This window comes from Argopecten irradians, chromosome 10, assembly GCF_041381155.1.
Source record: "Argopecten irradians isolate NY chromosome 10, Ai_NY, whole genome shotgun sequence".
Lineage (NCBI taxonomy): Eukaryota > Metazoa > Mollusca > Bivalvia > Pectinida > Pectinidae > Argopecten > Argopecten irradians.
In genome coordinates this window covers 8177448-8190412 of record NC_091143.1, presented here as the reverse complement: position 1 = coordinate 8190412, position 12965 = coordinate 8177448, and the positions used below count along the sequence as shown (strand labels likewise).

General features: G+C 34.2%; 1 protein-coding gene across 1 annotated transcript; it reads right to left on the bottom strand.

Annotated features, from left to right (window-relative positions):
• LOC138333027 (lamin Dm0-like) lies at positions 1–12293 on the bottom strand. Its single transcript, XM_069281125.1, has 11 exons — positions 11785–12293; positions 9785–9917; positions 8897–9046; positions 8412–8582; positions 7271–7396; positions 6741–6961; positions 5919–6144; positions 5469–5582; positions 4894–5010; positions 4424–4507; positions 1–4087 (listed from the first exon to the last, which is right to left on the bottom strand). The coding sequence occupies exons 1-11, from the start codon at positions 12126–12128 to the stop codon at positions 4052–4054; spliced, it is 1722 nt and encodes a 573-aa protein (XP_069137226.1). The 5' UTR covers positions 12129–12293; the 3' UTR covers positions 1–4051.
• Between the last annotated feature and the right edge of the window lie 672 nt (positions 12294–12965).

Below are 12965 nucleotides of genomic sequence, written 5' to 3'. Positions count from 1 at the left end.
TTTGATGAAAAAAAAGATTTTATTACGTATGTATTTGTTGCTATATTGTTAAATGAAATGTAGAGATATGTAAATTAGATAGAAATCACAACATCGTATAAATAGCAAATCTAAATGAGAAAAAAAAGGCTTTGTTGTTTCAGTAATGATTCACAAATATCAGGTCAATAATTCCCAGAAATAAAATATCAAAAGCACTTTGTGCGAAAACACTTATGATTCAAAAGAAATTTTGTACATTGTACATATTAAGGGTAAGTTTAACCCTATGCCTGGATGTTACTGAAACTACTAGTATCTACCAGTACATAGGGACCAGCCATGTGACTGGAGAGGAAACCTTTAATATATAAGGTACTTAGCATGCTGGTAAGTCAAAAACCAACTATAGAATAAAATCAAAGTGTATTTTGTCTATAACTATAGTTGAGATTTCAACTTGCACATGCTAAAGTACCTATGCCTTGAAGTGGCCCCTTACTGTGATAATGGAAGCAAACATGACAATTGCACCTCAGAAAACCCCAGTATGAAAGTACACAATAATATTGAGCAGAGTATAAAACTAAAGGATGAATAAACTAAATACCGATAACACTACAACCAGGGTTATATGGGGGAAATATGTTAAACAGGCGATGATGCACCACTATCATATGAATAAAACTCGATATAAATCTACAAACACAAAATATTATGACTTAGTCCATGTAAACCTAAATAGTTTCTAGAACATTTATTAAATTCTAATATGCAATCTATTATAAACCATACCAACCCGAACTGGTACAAATTTAAACCTTGTTAAATTACATCAATTTAAATCATAATTTGGTCGGTTTAAAATAGTGTTAAGCTATGAAAAAAAGGATTCACTTGAAAAAGACATACAAAAAAACAAAATGTTTAGTGAACATTAGGCTTACATGAAGAGTATAGTATATATTGCTGAATACTTAATATAACTAAAACATTTGTAAATAGTGTACATAATGTATATAATAGACAAATGAAAACAGACATTTAATGATAAGCACTAAACAAATAAGGCAAGTAATTTGGAGTTTGTTCCGTAGCAATGACAATGGCGAGAATGTCTGGTAAATTGTTTTCATTAACAGAAACATATGTGTATAATTTCCTTATTATAAAATCGTTATTGTGCATGCATTAGCCTTATTTGTTTAATATCTTCTATATTAGCACAGAAACCACTGGCCTTTCGGTGCAAAAATAGAATTCTAAGTTGATAAATCCTCGTATTAACCTCAATGAGAGTTTATCATTGAAAGTCTTGCACATTTATTACATTCACAACTCGATAATGTCATTGCAAAAGACCACCTATGTGACTAGTAAGAAAGGTTACAGCTTTGATGTTCAAAGCCTTCATTATATTTTCTTCAAAATTAATTTTGGTTGTAATATCATTTTTTGATCATTAATTAATTTGTCTATCCCCCCCCCCCCTCCAAAATTTTTTTACAAAAACCGTTTTGATGACGTGATAAACCTGGTCTCCACATAATTATATTATCTTTTTGAATGGATGAGAGGTTTTATGGAAATTAAGAAATGTGAAAATTTACTACATATTTGATAACATTAACAATGAGAATGAATTTTGTAACTTTGTAACATCAAATCTGTAATTATATTACTTATGCGAGCATCAAAGAGCAAGGAATTGGGAGTATACTTGTTGGTAAATATAAAATAATAATCAAAACATTATTTACCAAGTGAGGAGAGCCTTGAATAAAATGTATACTAAATGTGGGACAATAAAACAGAAATTAATGTTACATGATTTCTGTGTATCTACGATTACAGACTTAACCATCACCATATGATAGCTTAACACAACATGGACAAGGCAGGACTTAACGACATGGTTCACAAGAGCCTGATAACCAGCTTCTATGGTAAACATCACACATCTCTATTTTTAGTATTTTATTCTTCACTCTTCTTGTTAGACATTTTATCACATCACAGAACAAAACATCTTTAGGATGGCAAGACAAAGAGGGAGGACCCATTGGGCAAATTCAGCAAATTAGAAAAAATGTCTCACAGACTTCACAAACCTTGTATTAACACAAAACCATGCATTTTTGTAATTGTATAATGCCCAACATTATACATATTGTAAAATAAATAACTTTTAACACAATGAAGGTTACCAATATATTTTGTAAATTAATTTTGGCCAAAAGACTTTTAAAACCCGATCAATATCTATAAACTTTTCTGAATTTCACAGGAGATACAAACATCACACATCTCTATTTTTAGTATTTTATTCTTCACTCTTCTTGTTAGACATTTTATCACATCACAGAAAACATCGTTAGGATGGTAAGACAAAGAGGGAGGACCCATTGGGCAAATTCAGCAAATTAGAAAAAATGTCTCACAGACTTCACAAACCTTGTATTAACACAAAACCATGCATTTTGGTAATTGTACAATGCCCAACATTATACATATTGTAAAATAAATAACTTTTAACCCAATGAAGGTTACCAATATATTTTGTAAATTAATTTTGGCCAAAAGACTTTTAAAACCCGATCAATATCTATAAACTTTTCTGAATTTCACAGGAGATACAAACATCACACATCTCTATTTTTAGTATTTTATTCTTCACTCTTCTTGTAAGACATTTTATCACATCACAGAACAAAACATCTTTAGGATGGCAAGACAAAGAGGGAGGACCCATTGGGCAAATTCAGCAAATTAGAAAAAATGTCTCACAGACTTCACAAACCTTGTATTAACACAAAACCATGCATTTTGGTAATTTCACAGGAGATACCTCCAGGGGTTTCCATAGCCAAATCTATCTAATATTGATGGATATATTTCGACTATAGATAATCTAATAATAGTTATAGCTATGGAATATATACACCAAAATAAGCTGCCTCTTCTGTATTCAAAGCATATATCAGCAAATGATTTAATTAGTTTGCTACTATCATTATAGTGCTACCATTTCCACAAATGCTCATAAATCACATCAATTTGATGTTTCCTGAACATGTAAAAATACCTCACTGGGATAATATCCTAACAAATCCAACTGAACAATACACTTCAGATGTTTAACCCATGTAGATGGGTAACAAACAAAATGGATTATTTAAATGGCAGTGATCACAATATGACTTATTAAAGAGATAGGTTGTTTGATATATATCTTGACTCTAAAAGGAGCTAACTTCCTATGATTTTTATATTTAACCTCTATCAACTGAGGTAGAAAAGTCAGCAAATAACATAAATCAAACCTGATTATCTCAAACTTTAACAAAGTCAGATGAAACAGTATTCCAAAAACCAAGGTTTTATTTTTTGGAGGGTGTTTTATTCCCTTTTAGTGGAGTCATTTTGAAATAACTAGGTTTGACTTTGTCATACTTGTTAAACAATAAAATCATCATCACTTGTGGGAGGTGATGAATCATTTTCACAACACGTGTACAATGAATCAATACCATAATGATCTAAATAGTTGGTCATTCAACAGGTGCAAAAATGAAATGTGAAATGTAATCACACAGTACACACAGCTAAATAGGCTTTTATCATGATGGTTAAGGTTTATTTCTTTTCCCTCAAAAAAAAAAAAAAAAAAAAAATTTTGAATATTTAAAACAAAATTAAACAAATCATCATTTAATCTTATCCTACACATCTTGAAATTAATCGTAAATCTAGATTTTAAAGATCTAAATGAACAGCACTTATTAATTGCAAGAAGATAGCTTGGAGCTATATATTATGTCGCAATAAAAATCAAGCATATAATCAATGCATTATTTGAGGGATAGTCAATTTGAAATGACCCTGATTATTTCAACATGTTACAGTTGACAAGCTAAATTTGTAACATCAATGAGATTATATGACATGGATGATGTCTCAATGTAATTGATCAGCACTGTCACTTATACATGATATCCTGTATTTCAATCAATTTCTTATTCCCATGCAGGAACATAATGAGATTCGATACCATTCCTAATCCTGTACTGCTCTACATGATGGAACATCCGTTGTTGCCTCCGTCACGCTGTAAAACAAAACAAAAGTCACATGTATTCATCAATTGTCATATATACTCATCCTTATCTTGGATCAGCTACTGTATCTATAATTATTCTTAGTCACTCATCCTTATTTTGGATCAGCTACCGTATCTATAATTATTCTTAGTTACTCATCCTTATCAGCTACCGTATCTGTAATCTATTCTAAAGTATTACAGATAATGATACATATGTAACCGTTCTTTTTTATCACTGAAAAAACTTTCTTACAAAACTTACAAATCATACCATTATGTGACATCACCGAAATCCTTCGTTTAGAAGTAAAGAGTTTAGGATACAGACGACAAATAACTTACGCGACTATCAACATCATCATAGCCAGTACGGAAGGACTGTGTGGTACGGGCTAGCGTTTTAGACATTTCTCTGGAAGCTACCTCCTGTAACCAATCAGAAACAGCAATATATCATTTTCATTCAATACTGTAAATCACTTCAGGAGTCACTGAACCATGCACTAACAAATTTCCATTAAGGGTACAAGTAACCGTTTGGTCGGGTATGCCATACATATGTAAACTTGATTCTTTAGCTAAAGTTGGTTAAACTTTGACATTTTTTACAAGATATATGTAGTATTACAGTATGTACATAACTAAATCCAATCATGCAATTAATATACAATATATATAATGAAATGATAATTTCACTTTTGTATTTTATTGTTGATTTTCACTACATTTTAGTCCTTTCCTTGGTAACTGGATTATTGCTTGCTCTGAACAACACAACTTTACACAGCAGACAGTGACAGTTATATACACACCTCTCCATCACCATTGATAAGGACGGTCTTCATTACATTGGCTGTGACCCACTTCTGAGTCTTCATCACCAGGTCAGACGGAGGACTGTGCGTCTTATTCAATCCTGAACTCCATACCTACAAATTATCAATAAAAGTATACAAAATGTCAAATATTGGACGCATTGAAATCCAATACATAATATTTATCCAAAAGAGAATGCAATGAAGGCAAGTTTTAGTCTATTAAATGTCAGCTGTAGGCCTTGATAAATGTCAAAACATAATAGATTCACTTTATTGTTGTATTCTTTGATTTTATTACATTTACTGGCCAGTGATCAGTTCTAGTTGGGTACCAATTCTTAAACTGGTCATCGGCCAGTAAATGTAATGAAATCAAAGAATATCACAAATAAGGTCAAGGTCATTCAATTAACAAACTTTGTAACCCCTCATTCCAGGACACCACAGGCCCAACATCAACATTCTGGGCCTTTTGGTTATCATTGAAGTTGAATGAAAAGTCTCACACAGTTAGCATATATATGTTACTACTACTTCTGCTGTCAACATAAATCACAAATCAAACTTACAGTACAGGTCTGGTTTGCCCGCAGAAGAAGGCTTCTGTGAAATTTGTAGTTGGTGGCTTGATCCCCATCTTGGCCTGCTGTGTGTTTTAATTGCCATCCTCCAATGGCAATGTCCTATAAAAAAAACATCACAAGTTGAGACAACACACATACAAATACTTATCTATAAATCACAAAAAATTACAAATTTAGGCATCACTGTCAATACAAATTTTATCTAGGCATTCAAGTAGCCTGTGAACTGGTCACCCCAAATTGTTTGATTCTAATTCATAGTAATTGGCCTAGTATATCACATAATGCACCTTATCAGACTAATCATATGAACATTCCTTTTGTGAACAAACAGGCACATAAAGATTAATTCACAAAAATTTTGACCCGCAAGGATAACCAACTAAATTATACAGTTCTATGGGCAAACATGTTAAAAGTAACATATGTACTTACCTCATCAGAAGTATTGGAAATAGTGATGAACTTTCCTTCACCATCTGTTTCCTTAATTTCAACATGGCTAGTAGCTGAAGATGTAGTAGCAAAGTCAGAACTAGATGATGATTGGCTGAATTCCTCGACAGTATCGGACAGGGTCACACGCTTACGCTTGGCTCCACGGGCAACAGAACGAATCGGCGTCGACTCGGACGTAGAAGAGGACTGGGACAGATTCAACCTTAGTAAGAGTAAGTAAATCAGTGAAAGAGAGATTAGTTATTACTATGAGACATGCTGATATAAGAAGACTGGTGTCCTAACTCAGCATCGAAGTATAACATGCTGTGTAATATCCAGCGCCTATAGCCAAATATTGGTAGAACATGTTACTCCACTATCAGGCCATTGTATAAATATACTAGGTATTTCATCAATACATTTTTTTAGTCTTTTGATTGTTCAAGATTTATTTACCACTTTGATCTATATACTAATTTTTCCAGAGTCAAATCATAATTGCTTAAAATCATCAGTAATTAAGTGGTGTCATTCTGTTGTGCTAGTTAGTTCAAATTAAAAGAATTTATCATCAATATAGTTTCTTAAAGGAATTAAAATTTATCTTCACCGGGCGATATTCCCATGCCTAAAATACAGTTGATATGATTGTGGTAGACATAGGTAACATAACTTGTAACTTTTATAGAATAACTTGTGTGATATAGATTGTATATTCCACTACTGTTGTGTAACCCCTGCATGTCTCCCTTTACCTGAAAGAGCAATTATAAACAACGCAATTAAAATAAAAATACTTATGAACAGATTTCCTACCTCTCTTCCTCTCCTTCAAGAAGTTTTCTGTATGCCATAATTTCATTATCAAGTTTGATTTTGATTTCTAGAAGGTCAGTGTACTCCTGCACCTGTTCATTCAGACTGATGCGGAGATCAGCAATCTCCTGGTCCTTCTGGGCAAGGCGGTTCAAGAAGTCCTCCTGCTCACGGGTTAGCTGTGCCTCTAAGTTAGCTATACGTTTCTCATAGGTAGCATTCTACAAAGACAAACACAACTGGTTTAGCATCTGTGTCTGAAGGGGTACAAAACCTTGAATTTCAAATTCTAAGATTAAACTCCTGGTCAGCAATGTCATATTTCTAACATGTAGCATTTACTACATCATTGAATAAGGTAATTATATAAATATTCACTTTTGAGAAAAAGTAAATTATACTATATATCATTGACATCTATCATTGATATCACTTTCTTAGAATTATGGAAATATAACAAACAAATACCTAAACACAGTCAATATTGCTGTAAGAAAATCTTGGGTATACTGCTTGGGGAAACAACTTACCTGAGAGCGTAGTTTGGAGTTTTCTGCTGAGAGTTCGTCCACTTGTTTCCTGACACTCATCAGGTCTTGTGTCATAAGAGAGGAACTGTTCATGCTGCGGTCCATAGCCGAATTCATATCGTCCATCTGTAACAACAGCACAACAATTAGTTATTACATTTACCTTTACACTATAATTATGACGGTATATATGTATAATTCTCTAAATTATAGAATTTGGTGCCTGGTTGGGCTGGTGTCCATATTTAACTTACTCAATACTTCTGGTTTCTCTGAGATATATACTAGACCTCAAGCCAGGATCAATAATATATACCTGATAAACCAGAATACAAGACATTTTACAAAAATTTATTTACATTCATTAAATTACACTATTTCTATCAAATTTTGAATCCACAATACAGACAGAAAGTATAATATGTTAATTGTTTATTACTATTAACAGACTAACAACAAATTCATGATAAATTTATATTACCAAGGTATAACATAGTAATTTGTATTCCTTGTCAAGGTTCTTTGTTACGTGTACAACAAACTGCTTGCAACAAAGTGATTTCCTCAGCCTATAGAGATTCAAAATAACCTTGTTTTACTATGAAGGGTTTTACATTTAATGTTTAAAATTACTTGCCCTGTTGGCAAATACACATTTTACAGGCCCTGACAGAGGTCCACTTGCTTGATCTTGCCTTGACAAATGCTTTGGAAATTACACTTTTAACTCAAAACTTTCATTTTCTAGAACCTAACACTTGTCTGACAACTTATCATCATACAGTACATTGATACTGTTTCTTCCCCTTAGGAAGAAAAATTACTTTTTCCAAAATTCTTCTAAATCTGTTACTATTGATTAGATTCATTGATGTTTGGTATATATAATCAAAATGACGCTGATGATATTTCCCAATTAAAAAAAAAACCATTGATGATATTTTCCTAATTTAAAAAAAAAAAAACACTGATGATATTTTCCCATTTTTTGCTTAGGGTCCTTTTCCAAAAATAGCTGACAAAACCCCTGTGATAGGTCACTGTATTAGTCTGGTATTACCTGAATCGGACCTTTGTACATGGTAGCTGGTTTTGACAAGCTGGTCCCTACATGTGAACAAATAATAAATGAAACCATTACCTTCCTCTCATAGAGGTTTTCAATTTCAAGTCGGACTTCTTTTAACTGAATGTCATGTTCGTCTCGTACACTCTGGAGTACTTCCTGTAGCTTAGCCTCATAGTCCATGCGTACTGAAGAGTCCACCTCCTCAATTTCTTGGGTGGTTTTTATACGAGTCTCATTTAATTCCTGAAAATAAAATAAAATGTCTAGGGACCAAAGTTTCACATTATATGAGACCTTAGCCATTTCCTAAAGTATTTTAAAGGGCTAACAAAATACTTGTGCTCTACAGCATTTTATACAATTTCTGTTCCTGTACAAGTAAACTTTTAATAAATACCTGAGGCCTAACTTCCCAATTACAAGATGAAATATTTTTATATACCATTTAGTATTGATGCAAATACACTAGTCTAGTATATATGTATCCGCTATCATAATTACATGATCGCAGTTCTTAAACCTGTGTTATTACCCGATTGTACACCTATATTATTTACCTGTTCGTACACCTGTGTTTTGAAGGACAGATCTTCCTTAAGACTCTGGATACGGTTTTGTAGATCAACACGCAGTAAAGTCTCGTCTTCCAACTGCTTTTTGGCAGTAGCCAACTGTCTCTCTAAGACGGCCATAGCATTCCGGAGTTTCTACAAGGAAAATTAACAGTGAATTATTCAGTGACATCGATATATATTACTATAACAAATATCTAAGCAGAGATTTTTATAATAAACACTGTTAGTGAAATACTTCTGCTTGTATGATTAAAGCAAGAAATTTTAGGTTAGGATCAATATCTCATCAAACATGAAACCTATCAGACATTCAATCTATCCAGCCTTTAGTTATTCAATATTGTTCTCGAGTGGGAATAGCATATTTAAAACAAAATCTATATAAATTTGGACAATCATTCCTTTTAATTACAGATTTCTGTAACAGTAAAACTAATGAATACTACTTCTTTACCTTATTCACATCTGAATGGTGAATCAAATCCCCACCATCTATTGTGGATAATGCAATAATGTGCAAAATTCCAAGGGGTAATTTAATATAAAGTGATTAATAATTGCGAAAAATAGATTGCAGCAAATCTTTTAACTCATCAAAAGGGGTTTCGTTATCTTTCAGAAGAGGCGGTGCAATTGCAATTCAAGGGGGTAATTTTCTATACTATCTGTATGCTATCTAATGTAATTTAGCCCAAATCAGGCAGTACCATGCACAGCCAGGTTTAGTTTAACCCGCAAAAAGTATCTGGTACCGCCTGAAGTTGAAACCACTGCATCAATAATTAAAACATTGATTTGATGATAATGTTATCCTTGATAGCATCTATTTTAAAAAGGTGTTAATAAGTTTTAACTTCTGATTTTTCTTACAGCACACTCCTTGTCCAGCTGCTTTCTCTGACCCTCTGCTTGTGTTGCTTGGTTTTCAAGGTCTGCATTCTGTTTAAGAAGGTCTGCATTCTGACCTTGAGCATCTCTCAGTTCTTTGTCAGTTTTGTGATATCTAAAATAAACAACATCTTTATGAATTTTTGATACTTGGACTAAGTTGATCATTAGTAACCAAGAAGCTTCATTGGTTCAGCACCTGGCATGTGTCTAATGGTGCCATTTTTTTTAGCTGTGCATGGACAATCAAACTAAGGACCTTTGGTGTATTATAATATTCCAATGGTCAACCAATCGAGCGTAATTGGGTATGAGCTGATTAGAAATTCTCTCTAGCCTAAAGGTATATATTGCTTCAGAAAAATACATATATCCAATTCTACACTGGGAATAAATAATTTCATTCATTATTTTTATCAGTATTTCATATTTTATTATTTTCTGCAAATCTTTGTTTTGTTGTAGATTTTCCCAATTTCAAAGCCACATGCACCATTTCCAAAGCAGTGAAAAACAGCCCTGTAATCTTTATTTGGATGCATTTGGAACATTTCATGAATTTTCACAGCAGCTACATGCAGTTCCAAATGGACCATTACCCTAAACAGAAAGAAAATGTTTTGTCGAAGTAAAGAAAAAAAGTTGACAATATCTTTTTAAATCAATGTTTCTAATTATGTTGTAAACATACCCTTTCAATGAATAGAACAGCGGTGTGCGAAAGTAACGATAGACCCATAGACCGAGGCTACAGAAAACCTGTCGGTCTATGCAAAACGCTAGTAGTGTAGACCTGATGTCTAAGCAAATGCATTGCTCATGTATCATAAACATTAATATTGTATGCAAATTTTTGTTAATAATTTAACCAGTCAGAAATTTACGGGTCGTGTCAGGATGCGTAATGTATATGCACGTCCATTTCAGTTGGGATACATCATTTTATAACAGTTTGCGTCCGTGGACGCGTACCGATTTCAGTGGAGAAGTCCCACATTTTTGGGGACTTTGCAATCGAACACACCCGAAAAATGGCGGCCTTGACAGGTGAGTCGGCTGGCTGAGAACACAGGTAAACTAACTAGGGTATGAACGCAAAACAGCTTATGAACAGTTTCTTCATTTAGGAAAATGTTTACTTCCCTTAACTGAAAACCTTTCTTTACCGAAACCGTTCCGTCTTTGTATTGTTCTAATGCGAGTGTCACATTTCATGATCTTTGACTTAAGCTGTCTTGACATCTGGGGTTGGTTTTGATCACAAACTGACTGTTATAAAAAGGAATTTGAAGGCCGACTGTACAGTATGTATCGGGGGAATGAACTGCATGAGTTAATCGTTTATTGAAATGGGTCAATTCTCGTTGATGACCAAGTAGTTTGAGACATGGACTACTTGCGACATTCATGGTGGCCGAGTGGAGATGTCACAACATATTACCACAAGCCCTCCACATCTGGGTCACAAATTTGGATCCCATGTGGGTCTGTTGCCAGGTACTGACCATTGTTTGGTGACTTTTTGCCATGTACTCCGGTTTTCCTCCATCAAACCTGGAACATCCTTACATGACCCTGGCTGTTTAATTGGACGTAAAACTAAGCAAACCAAACCCCCTCCTGATCAGTGACCATGATCAGATGAATTCTAACTTGCACACACAAATGACAAAAACGTACTGATTAGCAAATGACGATAAAATATTCAAATCATTTACATAAAAAGTTAGTATATAGACATGAAAAGTATGTATGCCTAATAAACACGATAGCAACGCGCTAGGTTTATGTATAAAAGTAACAGGCCTATTAATGCGAGATCTTTCCCACGTGCTGTCAAATATTTGTTTCTCTAAATGACACAAATATGAAACGGACTATAGTGGCGAGACAGGTACGTTTCGGTGGTACAGATCAAAGGAATGTCTTCAAAAATAGATGTAACACTTTCTGAATATATAGTTAATCGACATCATACTCACTTTAATTTCCAGTCGTCCGCTTCCTCTTTGTATTTCCCTACTTCGATCTGTAAACGTGCTTTCTCTTTCGATGTGTCATCCAAAAGTCTTCTCGCCTCGTCGAGCTCCGACTGGAAAACAGCCTTTATGTTCGATCTGTCTCTAGTCACAGTTTCCTCGACGGACTTGATCTGGACTGTCAGACGACTATTTTCATTTTCCAGATATCTCACTCTGTCGATATACTGCGCTAAGCGATCGTTTAGATTTTTAAGAGTATTCTTTTCCTCGAGCCGGCTCAGTCTAGCTGGTGAAGGAGATCGGGCCGCTCGCGGAGATCGCACGGCACTTGCTGGTGTTGCCATTCTGAAAGACAATTTCCACGTGCTCGTCCAGATGCCACAATATCCTCAAACAGCTTTGTGTACTTTCGTTTGTTGTGGAAGTGAACAATCAACCATGTAGCGTACACACTCCGGCAGAAATGGCGTCTAGTGCCCGCCTTTTCGGTCACGTGACCGGCTACAGTATACGGTAAACTACCTAGTGAAACGAGTGTCGACCGTAACTATTTTGGGTGCAGTAGACTACAGTCACTACATGTTAGCGGTAAACTAGTCATATTTAATGATTTAAAAATAAGTCACAGTCCATAAATGATGTAGGGTAAGATAACGTGATATTTAAGCTGCCGCTAACCAATATGCAAGGACACTGAGAAACATCTGCCGAGGATCATCCAAAAATGTACGATCTATGAGATCTACTGTGCGTGCTAAGACGTGACCATTGATCAATATCATGGCATTTATTTATTCAAAAATATATCTATTAGTCCTAAATGTGTTTTCTTGTGCTCAATTATGCAATATATTCTACTAAACCAGTGATCTCGACACCAGAAACTTTCTCATGTGTATTTACATGTCTACTTTAACTGTAAATACATACATGTACTGTACAGTATATGACACTTTGTAATCGTGCAGTGGTAAATGTCATCTGCATCATTTTTTTATAGTTCACGCAATATTTGGACCTATACTTTATAGGTTCTCTCAGAAACATATATACATATATTTCTGGTTCTCTTGATAAATATTCTAGGTCTAGGTTACTCCACAGCCAAACCGCGATGCACTCTGGTAGAAAAAGTACTCATGCATACGACAGAATTTGTGCGATTTGCCGTTGGCTAGGAT

Coding starts and splice junctions, on each gene's coding strand:
- LOC138333027 (XM_069281125.1), bottom strand. CDS start 12,128: ATGGCAACACCAGCAAGTGCCGTGCGATCTCCGCGAGCGGCCCGATCT. Junction 9,047..9,784: donor AGCTGGACAAGGAGTGTGCT/GTAAGAAAAATC, acceptor TTTTCCTTGTAG/AAACTCCGGAATGCTATGGC. Junction 8,583..8,896: donor AAACACAGGTGTACGAACAG/GTAAATAATATA, acceptor TTTTATTTTCAG/GAATTAAATGAGACTCGTAT.